The following is a 19,874-nucleotide window of genomic DNA, read 5'->3' as shown; positions in this document are numbered from 1 at the left end:
TCTGGGAAGGATATCCACTAGATGTTGGAACATTGCTACAGGGACTTGCTTCCATTCAGCCACCAGCATTAGTGAGGTTGGGCACTGATGTTAGGCGATTATGTCCGGTTTACAGTCGGTGTTACAATTAATCCCAAAGATGTCCGATGAGGTTGAGGTCAGGGCTCTGTGCAGGCCAGTCAATTTCTTCCACACCGATCTCGATAAACCATTTCTGTATGGGCCTCGCCTTGTGCATGGGGGCATTGTCATGCTGAAACAGGAAAGGGCCTTTCCCAAACTGTTACCACAATGTTGGAAGCACAATCGTCTAGAATGTCATTGATTTCACTTTACTGGACCTAAAAAAAACAGCCCCAGGCCATTATTCATCCTCCACCAAACTTTACAGTTGGCACTATGCATTGGGGCAGGTAGCGTTCTCCTGGCATCTGCCAAACCCAGATTCGTCCGTCGGACTGTAAGATGGTGAAGCGTGATTTATCACTCCGGAGAACACATTTCCATAGATCCAGAGTCCAATTGCGAGCTTTACACCACTCCAGCTGACGCTTGGGATTGCACATGGTGATCTTAGGCTTGTGTGCTGCTGCTCGGCCATGGGAAACTCATTTCATGAAGCTCCAGACAAACAGTTCTTGTGTTGACGTTGTTTCCAGAGGTAGTTTGGAACGCGGTAGTGAGTGTTGCAACCGAGGACAAGCAGTCCCGTTCTGTGAGCTTGTGTGGCCTACCACTATGTAGCTGAGCCATTGTTGCTCCTAGACATTTCCACTCACAATAACAGCACTTACAGTTGACTGGGGCAGCTCTAGCAGGTCAGAAATTTGATGAACTGACTTGTTGAAATGGTGGCATCCTATGACGGTGCCTTTTCAGTACAGGTCATTGTTTGTCTATGGAGATTGCATGGCTGGGTGTTCAATTTATACACCTGTCAGCACGGGTGTGGCTGAAATAGCATAATCCACTAATTTGAAGGGTTGTCCACCTACTTTTGGCCATGTAGTGTATTTTATTGTGTTTGTATCCACACTGTATTTCTTAATAAGCTTCTCTATAACCGAAACTGTAGCTGCAATCAAATGTGTTTCTTCTTGATGGAACAGGGAACTTGAGTTTATGGAAGTGTTTTTCCTTTATAATCTGACAACTCCTGCTGAGACGAAAGTGCATGCAGAACCACAGAGTTACTGCTGTGGAGGGATGGATAAACGGATGGAATGAATGGATAGGACGCCATCAACTTCATGGATTCATCCATGTCATTCACTAGGACTTTCCCAATGTTTGTTGGGGTGATGGCACACCAGACCCAGTGATGAAGACATTGCACATGTTGTCATATCTTTATTTCAATTTGTTTTATTTTATTTCTCTGTGTTGCTTTTTTTGTAGTTTATGCATAAAGATGAACTAATATGCCCATTGTGCATCTGACTGATTTTTGAAAATGTTTATTAAAGCATGTGTGTTAGTTGATTCTGTAGCCTAATGAGGGAATAGTTGCTGAAAAAGGTGCAGGTATAAATTCCCTGTACCTCAACCACGGTTGATATAAAGCCCTGGGCATGATTCCATTTTTTTTGTTTGGGTGGTCCTTGCAGACAAAGACCCTCTTTGCAAACCCTTTCGCTGTATACTCTATGCGCTTCCTCGTAAGAACAGCCAATGTTATGTTACGGATGGTTTGTACGTTGTTGACAACTGTAGCATTTTAGCTAGGCCTAACCTTAACCTAATTATCCTAACCTGCTATGTTAGGTATTCTAACCTGCATGTTAAAAAACATCAGTATTGCCACAGCGACATGTACTTGGATGTACCCAGGTGAAACACTATCCTGTTGACAACAGTGGAAGTCCCATGATGCTGCAGGCCTGTCCAGACTTGTCTGAGTTGTGGGATAACTCTTGTCAGTTGGAAAACAAACTCCATAGGGATATACTACAAGCAGAATCAATGAGTTAGCCAGCTAATTTGCCTAAATATTCTGTTTTTTTTTTTTTTTAAGAAAAGGTTTAAAATGGGAATGGTGCCTTCAGAAAATATTCATACCCCTTGACTTATTCCACTTTGTTAAAGCCTGAATTCAATATGATTTCAATAGTTTCTCACCCATCTACACACAAAACTTTGTGACTAAGTAAAAACATGCTTTTAGAAATGTTTGCAAATTTATTGAAAAATTAAGTACAGAAATATCTAAATTACATAAGTATTCACACACCTAAGTCAATACTTTGTAGAAGCAAGCACCTTTGGTGGCGATTACATCTCTGAGTCGTCTTGGGTATGTCTATCAGCTTTGCACATCTGGATTTGGGGATTTTCTCAAGCTCTGTTAAGTTAGATGGTGAACAGCAATCAAGTCTTTCCACAGACTGAAGCCATTCCAGCATTGCTTTTGGTCATTGTCCTGTTAACATATATCTTCACCCCCAGTCTGTCATTTGCACTCTGAAACAGGTTCTCATCAACGATTTGCCTGTATTTGGCTCCATTTATTGTTCTCTCTATCCTTACCAGTCTCCCAGTCCCTCCCTCTGAAAAACATCCCAATAGCTTGATGCTGCCACCACCATGCTTCACAGTAGGGATGGTGTTAGATGGGTAATGAACTGTACCTGGTTTTCTACAGACATAACATTTTGCATTCAGGCCAAATAGTTACATTTATGTCTCATCACACCACAGAATCTTTTGGCTCATGCTCGGTCTTTCACGTGCCTTTCTGTAAACTCATGTGCCTTTTTCTCAGGAGTGGCTTCCATCTGGCCACTCTCCCATGAAGCCCAGATGGGTGAAGTGCTGTAGAGACTGTTGTCCTTCTGGCAGGTTCTCCCATCTCAGCCAAGGAACTCTGTAGTTCTGTTAGAGTGGTCATTGGGACAGCCAGCTCTAAACAGTCTGGGTAGTTCCATATTTTTTCAATTTCCACTCTGACATGCGCTGTCAACTGTGGGACCTTATATAGACAGGTGTGTTTCTTTTCAACTCATGCCCCCAAAAATGAATTGGCCACAGTTGTAGCGACATTGCAAGGATGCTCGAAGGAAATTGGATGCACCTGAGGGGTGTGAATACTTATGTAAATTAGATTTCTATTTTATTTTAATACATTTGTGAAAAGTTCCAAAAACATGTTTTCCCTTTGTCGTTATGAGGTATTGTGGGTAATGGGTGAGAAAAAAAATATATTTTGAATTCAGGCTGTAACAATATGGAATAAGTCAAGGGGTATGAATAGTTTCTGAAGGCACTAAAATTGACTCAACCAAAAACACAGTGCCTTGCAAAAGTATTCTGACCCCTTGGATTTTTTTGACATTGTGTTAAAGTGGGATTAATATGTCATTTTTTGTCAACAATCTACATAAAATAAATATAGTGCTTGCATAAGCATTCAGCCCCTTTGTTTAGGCAAGCCTAAATTAGTTCAGGAGTAAAATGTGGCTTAACAAATTACTTGTTACCTGGACTCACTGTGTTAAATAATAGGGGTTGTCATGATTTTTGAATGACCAACCCTTCCTCTGTCCCCCATACATACATCTGTAAGGTCTCGCAGTCAAGTATTGAATTTCAAGCAAAGATTCAACTACAAAGACCAGGGAGCTTTGAAAGCCTCATAAAGAAGGGCAGTGGTTGATAGATGGGTCACAATAACAAATCAGACATTGAATATCTCTTTAAGCATGGTCAAGTTCATAATTCTGCTGTGGATGATGTAAACCACCCAGACACAAAGATAGTAGTCCTGAATTGAGCTGCAGGACAGGAATGAAACTGCTCAGGGATGTTTCCATGAGGCCATTGGTGATTTTACAACCACTTCAATGGCTGTGATGGGAGAAAAACATAAATATACTAAAAATGCATGCATCTTGTATGCAACAAGGCACTAATGTAACACTACAAAGAAACACAGCAAAGGCCTAAATGTAAAGCCAGCACAACACTGAGTAACTGCCTCCTTACTTTCAAGCATGGTGGTGGCTGCATCATGGTATCGGTATGCTCGTCAGTGGAAAATACTGGGGAGTTTTTCTATATAAAAATAAATGGGATGGAGCTAAGCACAGGTAAAATCCTAGAGGAAAACCTGCTTCACACCGGAGAATGGGAGAGGAATTCAGCAGGACAATAACCTACCACAAAAGGCCAAATCCTCACTGGAGTTGTTGACCAAAAAGACAACGTTCCTGAGTGGCCAAGTTAGTTGACTTAAATCACCTTGAAAATCTACTGCAAGACTTGATAATTGGTGTCAATAGCTGTCATAGCCATGATCCCCAACATCATAAAGAATAATAGGCAAATATTGCACAATCCAGGTGTGGAAATCTCTTAGTGACTTACCCAAGACTCACAGCTGTAATCAATACCAAAGTTGTTGTAACATGTATTGACTCAGGGAGCTGAATACTTATGCAATGACTATTTGTCACTACATTTTTATGAATCTTTAAAAAAATAATCTTCCACTTTGACAAAGTATTGTGTAGATCGTTGACAAAAAAATTACAAATCAATTTTAATCCCCCTTTAACAATTACATGCGAAGAAATCCATGGGGTCAATACTTCTCTAAATTAATTTAAGCTTTCTTAATAAACCAGAAAATCAGCAATTATTTCTGGTTGTTCATCCAAGTTACCTGGCTAACTCATTGATACTGCTTTGTAGTATACCCACAGGCATTCTTGTATGCAAACAGGCAAGCAAATACAGACACACATACAAAAACCACTAGAAACAGTCTCTCCATTGAGTCATTTATTTGTAAGGCACCATAGACATTTCCTTACTGCTGAGCGCTTCTTTCAGTCATGTTGTGTAGTCAATGTTTCAGTTTGGTTGGTTTACATTGTGTGACTTTTCCCCGCCACGTCTTTTCTTTTAAATGAAGCTATAAGTATTGGTTTTTCATAACACAAATGACATACATTATCGCCAAGTACACACTTATGAAGTTTCACATACAATGACAAAAATTAAGAGTTTTAAAAATTACATTTACAAAGCTCAACAAGGAGGCGACATTTCCTCAGCATTGTCAAGGGGGCAGGAGAGGGGGGGGGGGTATTGGATAGTACCTCTTTCCATAGCACATCACATAATACACACGCTGCATTGAAACGTCATCTTCCATCACACGCATACACACTAAAAGCAGCTTTGAAACATACAAAAATGCTTAAAAAAGTATATGTATATTGATATAGTTATATAAATGGGCCCTTCACAACAGAAACACAAACCATTCATGTCCAAGTTTTTCTCTAAATTCAATCAAACCTGCCATAGCAAAGTTCACAGTGTCTTGGTTTACAAACTACTTCCCAAAAACGCTCTTCTTATTCTGAACATTTAGACATCTCCCTGTGAGGGGAGTCTACCTGGCAGCAGTAGTAGGTTTTTAGGGTCCTGTGATTTTAATTAACCCATTGGGGGGGATAAAGTCTGTAAATACTGTAATGGGTGTTTGATTGAATATAGCCCTGGGTCTGGTTTGGCTTTGCTGCCACCTACTGTCCTGGAGAAGAACTAAACCTTATCGCCTCGAATTAGAAAGACAGTTATGCATCTGAGGGTAGGTTATAGGTTAGTGCGCTACGGCTGTGTTCAATGGTTTGACAACATGCTCGCTCACCACACATTCTAGCTCCAAGTGCTATGCTAACCAACAGAACGACATATGCAAATGTATTCCTCTCCCTTTCCACCAATAGGATCTGATCTGAATGAGCACATGATTGATGTGAAGTTTAGGTCCCGTTAAGATTTAGGCCCCGTCCAGGATCAACCCTTACCCCTTGGACACTTCCTCTGTCTAGGGGAAAGTGCCTAGGGACTGGACCATAGACTTGGTCAGTTAAGAGAGTGGACAGACAGGGGCGGGAGGGTGAATACGAAAAGGTGGTTCGTAAAAATAAAACTTAAGTTTGCGCACACACACACCCTAGCTCCTGACTTTTACACTTGACTGTCTTATTCAAGTGGCCCTTTCAGAACACTGTCTGTGAGATCAGTGTGCAGAGTTAGCAGTAACTCTGCAGCCAATCAGCAGAGACCTACAGGAGGAAGTTGTCCCTAGACACTGATCAAAGGTCAGTAATGTTTTGATCGTTTAAATCTGAGCTTAAGGGCAACTTCTACTAGGAGAAGAGGAACAGAGGTCAGGGTTAAAGGGTTAGAGCTGAGATGGGACCAAGTCACAATTTTGCAAGTCTCAAGGTTAAGCTTTGAGTCAAGTCCCAAGAAATAACGGGCAAGTCCCAAGTCAAGTCCCACAGCTCAGGTCGAGTCAAGTCACAAGTCCCTAATTTTGGGTTTCGGGTCCTCAAGTCAAAGGCCAAGTGTTTTTTTTTGCCAATTTCATTGCAATCATTTTGGACCAACGCGTTTTAAAAACTGACTAACAGGGGTTTCCTCTACAGACACAACAATTGCAATTGGACAATACAACTCACAGGGCTTGCTTTATGCAGGTTTGCATCGTGTAGGCCTCTGCAACTTTAATTCAAAAGTAACTCACACAGTCCATGTAAATCAGTAGTGTTTGATTAATTTCAGTTAATAGTTTTGGATTGAAAAGGTCAAGGTAGCCTAGCCAGTTCAAGTTTGAATTTAACTTAAACCAAATTTGATCACATTCACATTTTCTCCTGACACAAATAATTGGTCTATAAAATAGGCTACATAACATTACCACCTGGTTGTTGTCAGTAGCCTAGTTGATCAGACAGAAGTCATCTCGTTTTCTTCCCATACAGTTTAGGTGTAGGCTGCTGTAAGAGTTCTTGCTTTTGTTTGTTTGGAGTGATGTGTTATCACGTTTGCTAAATAAATACCGCAGGACAGTGGAGAGTGGCGCGCTTTGCTAGATGACGTGCTTTGTGCCCGGCCTGCGAGAGCTGTGATTTCCGTGAATATCATTGGTGAAGACAGAACAAAACTCAAAAAACCTGCAGCACTCCGATATGAAGGACAGAGAGGCCTACCGTGTGAGCAAGATGACAAACCAAGTCTCGACTCACATAGCTTGTCCAAGTTAAGTCACCAGTCATAAATGCTCAAGTCAATGTCGATTGGCAAGTGTTCGTTTCTTTTTGCCAAGTCAAGTATCAAGTCATGAAATGTCCAAGTCACGTGACTCGAGTCCACATCTCTGGGTTAGAGGTCAGGGTAGTATCTGTTGGCAATGGGTTGTCAGCGGCAATAGTGAAGAGGAGGAAAGGAAAAGAGGAAGGAGTCAAACAGAGGAGACCTGTCCAACAGGCTTGGTGACAAACTGATTTGATGATAATAGAAGATGAAAAAGAAGGATAAGAAAGCAATGGAGTGGAGGCCCAGAGAGTAACTCTAAAGAGCTGAACCACAGGGTGACACCTACTGTATGAACACTCAACTCACCACCCCCCTCCCCTTAGCCCTCCCACAGTAGATCCACTCCTGGTTGTCCATCAGTCCAACTTGTCTCACCCCTCTCTCCACTCCTTCCCATTCACACTCCACCATCAGTCGGACTTGTCTCCATCCTCTTCCCTCTGTTCTCTCTCTGCTGCGTCTCTGGCCTTGTCTTCTTTAGCCAGCTGGGCCTGAGCCTGGTGGGGAGGAGACCAGAGAACAAAACACAAGGAAGAGAGCCGTGAACTGTCATGTGTGTGTTACCTGCTAGAGTGGTGCGCGCGTGTGTGTTACCTGTAGGGGGGGGGGGGTGTTGAATGTCAGGGTCAGGGCTCTACGCTGGCATTTTATACAACGAAAACATGTGCGCCTAAATAGAAAAATGTAGGTGCGCACACAAATAAATGCAGGCGCAAATTGAAAAGTAGTCGAGGTAGTGTTTTAATTGTCTCTAGGGCTGGCACAATGATCTGTTAACAGTGTCTGTTTCACAATTTTTCAACATCTCCAGCACTACATCAACGAATGTGAAAACAGTGAATTTCTATGTTTTGTAGTCAAAAAGACAGGGAGATAAGTGTTTCCAATGACATCAACCAATTCTTAGACAATTTAGTATGGAATGCCTACTCCTAATTGGTTAAAATTATAAGTAGGCATTCCATACTAAATTGTCTAAGAATTGGGTAATGATGTCATTGGAAACACTAATCTTCATCTGTCTTTTTGACTACAAAACATAGAAAAGTGTTGAATATGAAGTAAACATTTTTATGACATGTCCCTTTAAGTGAGGATTCCACACCACAAAGCTAGAATGCTGGCTTGCAAGTATTGGGTCGGCCTTACAATACTTGCAAAACATAAGCTTTCATTCACCTTCAAACTCTAACCTCAAGAAAGCTTTTTCCTCACTGTTGGATGTTCTTGTATGCTTCCCGCTGGCAGTGGCACTGGCTAGCAGTGCAACATTGGCGCAAACGTCACTTAGTGCTAGCGAAAGCTTCGTCTTCTTGTGTTGCTGGTGACTAGACAACCATAGACTCAGCCACATCCACATCAGTATCACTGGCAGACACATCGGCCTCCTGTTGTTGATCTTGTCGCTTAAAGCTGCAATATGTAACTTTTTGTCTGGCCAGGCCAAATTAACATAGAAAAGTGGAGTTATAGATCTGACATTCTCATGGAAAGCTAGTCTAAGAAGAGGTAGATACGTTCTATGTCCACTATTTCTATGCTTCTCGTTCTTAAGTTTATTTTTTGCGTCTTTTACGTTCAGTTTTGTACACCAATTCAAAACAGTGAAAATACAATATGTTTGGTTATGGAAAATATATTTCACCGCGGTTTAGATGGTACAATGATTCTGTACACTACCTGCTTGTTTTGTCACAAACTGAAATGAGGCGAACGGTTAACATTTTTGCAACCAAGCGGAGCGATTTCCTCATAGTACACCTTTAAAATAAAATGTGATCCTCTTCATCCTTCTCCTGACAGAAGCGAATGCAGATCCTCTCAAGGTAGCTATTCAAAGGCTTGCGTTTCCAGCCTACTGAGGTAGTTCCAGCCTCTGACTACATTAGGCTACGATTGGCTCGTTGAGCTGCATGTTGCATTATGGTATTCGTAGTTCTTCGTGCGATTACCAACCATAAAAAAGCAGAAATACTACAACCACGGCAGTATTGGTTTTGGGGGTATAAGTCCCTACTTGAATATATCACTTTTGCTATTAGCGCACATTTATTTTTAGTCACATATGCGAGTGAAATGGTCACACTGTAGAGCCCTGGAGGTGTGTGTTGCCCGTGTAAGGTGTGTGCGTCGCTCGGGTCAGGTGTGTGTCTGTTACCTGTGCATGTGCTGCCTGTGAGTGAGAGTGCGAGGCCAGGATGGAGGACAGGGACATCAGTCCGGCGCTGGAGGTTGGAGGGAGGCTGGGAGCAGACAGGCCCATGGGGAGAGAGGCCATCGTGGGGAGGCCCAAGCCCTGGAGCTGAGACAACTGGTGCACCTGGAGCTGCTGCTAAACGCACAGACAGATACACATGGTTATATACACACACATATTCATACACAAGTCACACACACACACCAGCACACACACCAGCCTACCCGTATGATAGAGTTCATCTCAGGAGGAGTGACCTGCTTGGCTCTCTCTATGGCCCCTAGGACCTGCTGCTGGTGCTGCAACACACACATCCAAACACATTTAGCTATTGTACAGAATTAAATAGATTGACATTGTACAGCACGTTGATATGGGATTATGTTATCCTAAAGGAAAAGTATGTGTAGAAAGGAGTGTAATACCTCTTGAGATAGGTAGGGGAGCACCTGAGCACAGATCCCGTTTAGTCTCTTCACGATCTCAGCCTGGGGAGAAGAGACAGACCGACAGTCAGAATCATAGAGAGGTTTCTAGTGTCCAAAGCCCGTTTTAAAATGGGCAGCACCATTGAGTACACTCACCATTTTGAAGTAGTTAACTGAGTGTTACTTCCTATGGGTTAAGGAAGGATCACATAATTCCATCCAGATCATCGGTAGGGATCAGCCAATGACTTATACTCGTGAGGAAACATTCCATAACTGCAGATGGCAGTAAATCGCCAACCTTGGCTGTATACCAGTTGAAAACAGCACACTTTAGTTGGCCGTGTGCACCCTTTCAGTTTGTTAACCAACTCAGTAGTAGAAGAATGTACTACTTCAAAATGGAGATGGCCTCAATGGTGCCAATGCTCTCACAGATGCCATAATGGGAAAGATACAATGTTGCGTCCTCTAAAGATCTCTATGGTCAGAATACAACACTGGCTTTACAATATAACACAGTACCAGAGAGAGAAGAGGGGGAAGAGAGAGCAAGAGAGAGAAAATAAGCTACCTGTTTGTGCATTTCAATGTTCAGTCCATAAGACATCTCGTAGTACTGCAAAAAGAAGATTTGGGGGTTTGTGACATAACACTAACATACTGCAGAATTCCAAATCAATCCCTAGCCCTCAATACACTTGTGTACAGTACCAGTCAAAAGTTTAGACACACCTACTCATTCAAGGGGTTCTTTATTTTACAATTCTCTACATTGTAGAATAGTGAAGACAAACTATGAAATAACCCACATGGAATCATGTAGTAACCCCCCCCCCCCCCAAAAAAAGTGTTAAATCAAAATATATTGGATATTTGAGATTCTTCAAAATAGCCACCATTTGCCTTGACAGATTTGCACACTTGGCATTTTCTCAACCAGCTTCATGAGGAATGCTTTTCCAACAATCTTGAAGGAGTTCCCACATATGCTGAGCACATGTTGGATGCCCTTCCTTCACTCTGCAGCCTTACTCATCTCAAACCCTCTCAATTGGGTTGAGGTCGGGTGATTGTGGAAGCCAGGTCATCTGATGCAGCACTCCATCACTCTCCTTCTTGGTCAAATAGTTCTTACACAGCCTATTGGTGTGTTGAGCCATTGTCCTGTTGAAAAACAAATGATAGTCCCACTAAGCACAAACCAGATGGGATGGCATATCGCTGCAGAATGCTGTGGTAGCCATGCTGGTTAAGTGTGCCTTGAATTGTAAATAAATCACTGACAGTGTCACCAGCAAAGCACCCCCATACCATCACACCTCCTCCATGCTTCACTGTGGGAACCACACATGCGGAGATCATCTGTTCACCTACTCTGCGTCTCACAAAAACAAGGCGGTTGGAACCAAAAATCTCCAGTTTGATCTCATCAGACCAAAGGACAGATTTCCAACGATCTAATATCCATTGCTCGTGTTTCTTGGCCCAAGCAAGTCTCTTCTTATTGGTGTCCTTTAGTAGTGGTTTCTTTGCAGAAATTCAACCATGAAAGCCTGATTCACGCAGTCTCCTCTGAACAGTTGAGTTGGAGATGTGTCTGTTACTTGAACTCTGAAGCACTTATTTGGGCTGCAATCTGAGGTGCAGTTAACTCTAATGAACTTATCCTCTGCAGCAGAGTTAACTCTGGGTCTTCCTTTCCCGTGGCGGTCCTCATGAGAGCCAGTTTCATCATAGCGCTTGATGGTCTTTGCGACTGCACTTGAAAAAACTTTCCGGATTGACTGACCTTCATGTCTTAAAGTAATGATGGACTGTCGTTTCGCTGTGCTTATTTGAGCTATTCTTGCCATAACATGGACTTGATCTTTTACCAAATAGGGCTATCTTCTGTATACCAGCCCTACCTTGTCACAACACAACTGATTGGCTCAAACGCATTAAGGAAAGAAATTCCATAAAAATGTACATTTAACAAGGCACACCTGTTTTTTTTATTTTTTATTTTTTATTTTTTTTTGTATTTTTTTATTTATTTATTTATTTATTTTATTTTTTTGGGGTGGATCAGCTTAATATTGCGGAAAGAATGTTGCTTCCAATGTAATTGTCTGCATCATTTCCAATCCCCCATATTTTTTTGGGTAAATATATATATCCATACACGCATGCATACATATATACATATATACATACACATACCTATATAGACATACATACTTTTTTAAAGAATATACCTTTATTATTATTCCCCGCAACCCTACCACCGCTCCCCCAATTGGAGTAAACTAATAAACACTTCTGCTTTTACCTTCAATTTATACATCTTATACCTATTTTACAGACACAGACTACTTTATAATAGTTCTCTCTTGTTTGTTCTTAGTCCTTCCTCTATTTCTGTTGTCCATCCAATTTTATTTCCACTTGTAACTGTGCTATTTCACAAAAGCTCCGCACCTATACACATTTCACAGATCCCGTATGCCCTACATTGTTTATCTTGTTATTAGTCCCACCCTTCAGTTCCACTCAACCCTTCCCATCTATCTTCCAACATCATCCATTTCGGATTTTTATTTGCCATATATTTTTCAACTGTGCTGTGATGCTTCACAAAAGATTTGAACCTTCCTATTCTCATAGCTTCTACAGATTGTAAATTAAAAATAAACATTTTTGCTAAAATAATTATTATATTATTGATTGATTGACTATGGCTTTTCAAATCCCCCAGTATTGCTATCTGTAGCGTTAGTTCTAGGCAAATGTTGCAATTCTTCAGCCATTCCTGGACCTGTGACCAAAAACGAGCTACATATGGACAATACCAAAATAAATGATCTAATGACTCTGCCTCCTCACAACAGAATCTGCAGAGCTGGGAAGATTGTATACCCCATATATATAACATTCTATTAGTTGCAAGAATTTTGTACAGTAATTTAAATTGAAAAATTCGAAGTTTTGAATCCGGCGTTGTTTTGCGTATCAATTCATAAACCATGTGCCATGGAATGGGTACATCGAAAATCTCTTCCCAACTATTTTGCAATTTATATGGCACAGCTGTCAGTTTTTTGGTCCTTAAATGAAATTGGTATATGTTTTTATTTATCACACTTTTCTTTAACCATTTATGTTCTTTAATACAGGGCCGACATACAAGTTCCTTACTTTTTTCCCCTTCTACTTGCCTCTTCCATTTTTGTGGTAATGCTGCAATTAATTGGTTGTAATTTTGGGTAGAGCAGACATTTCCATATGTCTGTGTTAGCTGCATGTGTGACATAACTCCACCAGTCCTATTTATGATATCATTCACAAAAATTATACCTTTTTTAAACATTTCTTCGATAAATACAGTTTTTTTATCAATTACTATATTTGAATTTAACCACAATATTTGTTGTACTATTTGTTCCGTCCTTTCAGGTGGATTAAACTGAAATTGCAACCAACTTTCTAAGGCTTGTTTAAAAAATAAGGATATTTTGGAGATTATTTCCTTTTCAAACAACCGAAAGTGAGCAGGTGTAATCTGAATAAAGGGAAAAAGGCCCTTCTTGAACATAGGATGAGACATTCGTACCAATTTACTAGAGAACCAGTTTGGATTTAAGTATAACTTTTGTATGACTGATGCCTTTAGTGAGAGGTCTAATGCTTTAATATTTAATAATTTCTGCCCTCCGAATTCATATTCGTTATATAAATAGGCCCTTTTAATTTTATCTGGCTTGCCGTTCCAAATAAAATGGAATATTTTTTGTTCATATAATTTAAAAAGCAGGTCACTAGGTGTAGGCAAAACCATAAGCAAATAGGTAAACTGTGATATGACTAAAGAGTTAATCAGGGTGATTTTTCCACAAATAGACAAGTATTTTCCTTTCCATGGTAGCAAGATCTTATCTATTTTTGCTAACTTTCTATAAAAATTTATTGGAGTGAGATCATTTCTTTCTTTTGGGATTTTTATACCGAGTATGTCCACATCTCCGTCAGACCATTTAATTGGTAAACTACATGGCAATATAAAATGTGTATTTTTTAGTGATCCAATACGTAATATGGTACATTTATCATAATTTGGTTTTAATCCAGAGAGGATAGCAAAGGTATCTAGATCCTCTATGAGGCCGTGGAGAGACTCTAGTTGTGGTTTTAAAAGAAAACATGAATCATCAGCGTACAATGACACCTTAGTTTTTAAGCCACGGATTTCTAATCCATTAATATTAATGTTTGATCTAATTTTAACAGCTAACATTTCGATGGCAATAATAAATAGATATGCCGATAGTGGACAACCTTGTTTTACTCCTCTAGATAGTTTAAAACTTTCTGAGATGTAGCCATTATTTACTATTTTACACCTAGGGTTACTATACATAATTTTAACCCATTTTATAAGAGATTCCCCAAAATTGAAATATTCTAGGCATTTATATATAAACTCCAGTCGTACTTTATCAAAAGCCTTTTCAAAATCAGCTATGAAAACCAGACCTGGTGTCCCCGATATTTCATAGTGTTCTATTGTTTCCAGTACTTGCCTTATATTATCTCCAATGTATCGTCCATGTAAAAAACCTGTCTGATTAGGATGAATAATATCTGACAAAACTTTTTTTATTCTATGCGCCAAGCATTTTGCTAGGATTTTGCATCACAACACTGAAGTGTAAGAGGTCTCCAATTTTTTAATTGGACTGGATCTTTATATATACCACTTGGGTCCTGTTTCAGTAATAACGATATCAGACCTTCTTGTTGCGTGTCTGATAATCTACCATTTATATAGGAGTGGTTAAAACAAGCTAATAATGGTCCTTTGAGTATATCAAAAAAAGTTTTGTATACTTCCACTGGTATGCCATCCAGCCCTGGAGTTTTCCCATCCTTAAAGGCCCCAATTGCATCAAGCAGTTCCTCCTCTGTAATTTGGCCTTCACATGAGTCTTTCTGTACAGATGTTAATTTTACATTATTAATAGGAAAAAAATCCATACAATTAGTTTCAGTTAGTGGAGATGGAGGAGCCTGAAACGAAAACATATTCTTAAAGTACTTTACTTCCTCTTTCAAAATATCATTTGGTGAATCATGCGTGACTCCATCATTTGTAACAAGTTTTAATACTTTTTTTTTGGTAGCATTTCTATATTGAAGATTGAAAAAGAATTTGGTGCATTTTTCCCCATATTCCATCCAGTTTGCTTTATTTTTATAATATATTACACTGGATCTTTCTTGAATAAGTTCCTCCATTTCTTTTTGTTTTTCCTCTAACTTATTCTGTGCCTCTATGGTACCGTTTTTATTGCTATCTAACTGTACTGTTAGTCCTTCAATTTCCTTTGTTAATATGGACTCTTTTGATCTAAATTCCCTTTGTTTTATAGATGAGTACTGAATTGCATGGCCTCTAAAGGCACACTTAAGTGTCCCATACAATAAGGGGATCTGCTGTACCTATGTTATGTCTGAAAAAGTCAGTTATAAAATCTTCTGTCCTAGTTCTAAACAATTTATCATCTAGTAGACTTTGATTAAATTTCCAATATCCTCGCCCACGTGGAAATTCTGTAAGAGAAATATATATGCCAATTATGTGATGATCCGACCGCATTCTGTCCCCTATCAACACATTTTTAACTTTTGGTGCCAGAGAGAATGGTATAAGAAAGTAGTCAAGACGACTAGCTTGATTCAGCCTCCGCCATGTATATCTCACTAAATCAGGGTATTTAAGTCTCCATATATCCACTAATTCCAATATATCCATGACATTCATGATTTCCTTAAGGCACACCTGTTAATTGAAATGCATTCCAGGTGACTACCAAGAGTTTGCAAAGCTGTCATCAAGGCAAAGGGTGGCTACTTAGAAGAATCTCAAATATAAAATATATTTTGATTTGTTTAACACGTTTTTGGTTACTACATGATTCCATATATGTTATTTCATAGTTTTGATGTCTTCCCTATTATTCTACAATGTAGAAAATAGTATAAATAAAAGAAAAACTCTGGAATGAGTAGGTGTCCAAACCTTCGACTGGTACAGTATATCAGAGAACTGCAGTAATGGCCAATGTGTATCCTAGGTAGGCTAAAAGTAAAAGAAGAGGTGATGATGTCACTCACCATGATGTAATGACGCTGCATCTCTGACTTCTCACTAGCTAGCTTGTCACACTCCATCTTCAAGCTGATTGGATATATGACAACATTTGGTTACGGACATGTCTGTGTATATGAGTGAGTGCATGTTGGAATCTGAGTGCATGCAGTGTGTGTGACTTGAGTGTTTGTGGGTGTGTGTGTAGGTGGGTATTTTGAGTGTGTGACTGAGCATGTGTGTGTTTCAGTGTTACCTATGGTATTGTGCTTGTAGGAACTGAAACTCGTCCTTAATGCGGTCGCAGGAGTCGGAGGTGGTGAACTTGAGAGGCTGGGAGGACTGGGAGGAAGCCTGGGGGACAACACAATAACAAACATACAACAGTCAGAATCCCCAAGACAACAACAAACAGTTAGACAATCAACAAGATAACAACAATCAGTGAGAAGCTGCGTTTCCATCCCCTACCCTTCTCACTGACGTGTGCATTTCTTCACTCCCCCTGTATGTGGGACTGTATGGGTATGTGATAGAAAGGGGACGGGCACGGTTTGTGACTGTGTGTATGTGTGTGAGACACATGGGGGTGATATTGAATGTTCAGTAACAGAGGGATTGACCTCTGAGATGAACCTTATAGCAGGGGTTTTTCTGTGCTTTTACTGAGGGGGGGGGGGGGGGGGGGGGTGTTAGCGCAGGCTGAGAGGATGTGTGTGTCTGAGTATGGTCAGGGTTAGATGAGAGTTTCCAGAGGTGACCAACTGACAAGAATGACCCCAGGCTGAGTCAGAGCCATAATCCAGCGTTAAGCTTCTCACCAAGGCCTTACTACTTCAGACTGGTAGAAGGATGCCACCACCCAAATTACACTAGGGCTCTACAACTACCATCCTGTAGACTTACTGACTGTGAATGCTTTTGCTCCAGCCCCTACACAAACACACTTGATTTAGCTAATCAAGGTCCTGATGAGGTGATTAGTAGGGCTAGAGCAAAAGCCTGCACACCCAGTAGCACACACACAAATAGCTCTCCAGGAGGGGCTGGTCATCCTTGGAATTGAGAGAGGACAGGTTTATGCAGGGGCAAACCCTGATAGTGTGAACTAGGATCCCGGCCTAGGGGGTAGTAGGACGCTAAAGAGAAAGAAGAAGCACAGAAATAGGCTCAACCATATCAAATCGTGTACATTCTTATTTCCCAACCAGTATCATCATTAGCGCACCAGTATTCAATTGAAAGACCTTTAGGCCTAAGTTATATAGCTACAACATCCTGTATAGCTCAGTTGGTAGAGCATGGTGCTTGCATCGCCAGGGCTGTGGGCTCGATTCCCTGGGCCACACATACCTAAAATGTGGGCATGATTAAGTCGCTTTGAATAAAAGTCTGCTAAATGGCATATTTTATTGTATATTACATCCACTTCTGTTGTGATGGCATAGGGGCTGGTAGTATTTGGGACTTCAATGTAACCAAGGATCCAAATTAAAGACACCCTTGATTGAGGATTCAATTGATAGTTAACTTTTAATTATGATTGTATGAATTGACTTAATTACACATGCCCTTACGTGTTAGGTTTGACTGAAAGACTGACAAGAAAAAAAGTTAGCGAATTTGTCTCCGCAATCTAGTTAGCTACGTTTTATTAGCACATGTCACTTTGCTGAGATATCCCTGTTCAAATATGTCACATAACGTTACTAATGAGTGGCAAACGTTTAGTATAATATTATAGACTAGCTAAAAGGTAAACACCCATTTACAAAGCTTAATGAAAACTGCTGTAGTTAGTAATCTTGGTAGCTAACGTTAGCTAGCTAAGAGGGAGCTAGCCTGGAATGTAAACAAATGCCGGGGGCGCGTGACAGACAAGCGATTGAAACCATCATCAACAACACAAATGAAAACATACCACGGCGTTATGGCCATCGTAGATATCCCCATTTATTCTTACATGGATAAAAGCTTAATTGCTTCTGTAGCTAGCTAGAATAGCTCGAATTTAGCTATCATCTAGCTAGTTATGCTAACGTTAGCTACTTACCGAGTGTCTTGATTGTGGAAACATCATGTCAATGGATTTATCAGTGTTCCTCAGCAACCAGGATAAAAATATATAGACCCCGTTTTTGGACAACTATAGCGTCTTTCTTTCTTTTTAGACAGCTACGTTAACATTAACTGGCTAGCTATTTATCTTAACGTTATCTAGGACACCAGTTACCCGGTCTCGCGTAGTGATAGTTTTTTTTCTCCAACGTTGTTGGCTAGCTAGCGTTGCTTTTGATTTGGTTCCTTGTCAAAAAATTAACAAATGGCACCAAAAAAGGCTGAACACCAAGACGTGCAACGTTAGATAATATGGCACCGATTGAAGAATCTTAAAATAAATCTGGGCTAGGTAGATGTTGACTAAGTAACAGCAATATCCTTTCTTGTTAGCTAACTAGCTAGCAAATCTTAGCAGAGAGAAGCGAGCCAACGTAAGCTTAGGTAGCAGATTTGTATATTGTCCAATTCCTCGTAGATATTATAGCTGTCAAGTGGGGCAATCGTGTCGAAAATCTGTTCTTGAAAACCGTCTTCAATTCCACAATGTGTTAGCTAGCTACCGTTAGCTGGCTGGCTAGCTAATGTCCACACACAAGCCTTCACTAGCTGAAACCACCCCTTGCGCTACAAAATGTACGAGTCATCGATGAGCGGGCGTTGCATGTGATGAGAGAAAGAGGTGGCGCTCCGAAGGCCCATTTTAGATGTCAAATGTATAAAATTACAGTTTGCGGAAGTGTTGCTGCTGCCGTGTGCCCCCGGTGGAAGGTGTGCAGAACTGTCCTCCGATGATGCACGCAAGTGTGAGATGTGGTGGTTCCCTAACACTCATAATAGCCTTCTCATTTAATGTATAATAACCCCAATCCCATAACTTCGTAATCATGATCCTCAATGTAGACGAAATATGTCCATCACTGATTATTTCTATTCTGTGACACTCCCATCTATTTCACTAGCAGAAGTCACAGAATGACAACGGACAATTCGGAGAAATGACAGCATTTCAATAACACCAAGAGAGGATGGAAAACCTCTATATAGAGCCAAGCCATATTGTATAGACCCTCTTTGATGGAACAATGGCCAGGTCCAGAAACAACCCCTGTTGTTCCTAACCATAGGCACTTGAAGGCCTACTTATCAAATCCTATGAGAACTACACAAGTGCATAATGGCTAGAAGAGAAGGGCTTGGGTCGTTTCTAGACATGGCATATGCCAGACTAGTCATTAACCACACACACACACACAAAATCAACAAGTATACGAACAAATTTATTTCAATTTAAAACAGATACCTTGTCATTATGTTCTCTCTTAGAAGGCGACGATGATCGTAATAAATCATGTTCATGTTTGAATGAGGATCAGGCAACAGTGGTTGAAACAAATGCATGAAAACACACAGAAAAAAATGAAGAAATATGGCGAGTAATGCAAATCAATAATCCATAATAACCAACCGATCAATCAATAACCGATTCCACCCTTTCATAAAGGTCTCTGCATCAGCCAATACATTTTTCTGAGCCCTCACCTCCTCCCAACACTAAATACATGCAATTATATAATTACACAATTTTAAAAAAAATGTGTACTTATAGTTTTTGTTAGGGGTGGCGTAGTCGAACATGCCACGTGTTTAGGTCTCTGGTGTTCTTAAAAATGGGACCATCCAAGATGGCTGTCCCCTGATGATGATGTCAGCATTGGCACTTAAGAGAGAGAGAGCCTGGCTCTAGAGAGTTGGGTTGGCACACAGTATAATACATCATTTACATTTGGTTTACATACAAAATAAACAAAAACAAAAACAGCATTGTATATTTTATACACCAACTAAAACATTTAACCCTCAGGTTTCCTTAGATTAAAAAATAAATCAAGTGGTCCTAAATACAATAGTGTTCCGGTAATGTTTTTTTATCTTACAAAAAAGATTT

At 40.3% G+C, this 19,874-nt stretch overlaps 1 protein-coding gene across 2 annotated transcripts; it reads right to left on the bottom strand.

The window, feature by feature from the left end:
- Positions 1-4,764: 4,764 nt before the first annotated feature.
- Positions 4,765-18,604, bottom strand: LOC120033560 (TLE family member 5-like). 2 transcript variants are annotated; one of them, XM_038979958.1, is made up of 8 exons: positions 17,922-18,604; positions 16,125-16,222; positions 15,895-15,958; positions 10,313-10,357; positions 9,736-9,798; positions 9,535-9,609; positions 9,272-9,445; positions 4,765-7,610 (listed from the first exon to the last, which is right to left on the bottom strand). In XM_038979958.1, exons 1-8 carry the CDS (start codon positions 17,946-17,948, stop codon positions 7,524-7,526), a joined length of 633 nt encoding a protein of 210 aa, XP_038835886.1. In that variant the 5' UTR covers positions 17,949-18,604; the 3' UTR covers positions 4,765-7,523. The 2 variants fall into 2 exon arrangements, with proteins under 2 accessions (XP_038835886.1, XP_038835887.1); XM_038979959.1 differs by having other exon boundaries at positions 9,272-9,442; positions 17,922-18,603.
- Positions 18,605-19,874: the final 1,270 nt, after the last annotated feature.

Source organism: Salvelinus namaycush, chromosome 40 (genome assembly GCF_016432855.1).
Source record: "Salvelinus namaycush isolate Seneca chromosome 40, SaNama_1.0, whole genome shotgun sequence".
NCBI lineage: Eukaryota > Metazoa > Chordata > Actinopteri > Salmoniformes > Salmonidae > Salvelinus > Salvelinus namaycush.
This window is presented reverse-complemented; position numbering and strand designations above follow the sequence as displayed.

Coding starts and splice junctions, on each gene's coding strand:
- LOC120033560 (XM_038979958.1), bottom strand. CDS start 17,948: ATGATGTTTCCACAATCAAGACACTCG. Junction 9,799..10,312: donor ACATTGAAATGCACAAACAG/GTAGCTTATTTT, acceptor TCTTCTCCCCAG/GCTGAGATCGTGAAGAGACT. Junction 7,611..9,271: donor CACAGGCAGCACATGCACAG/GTAACAGACACA, acceptor CCTCCCCACCAG/GCTCAGGCCCAGCTGGCTAA.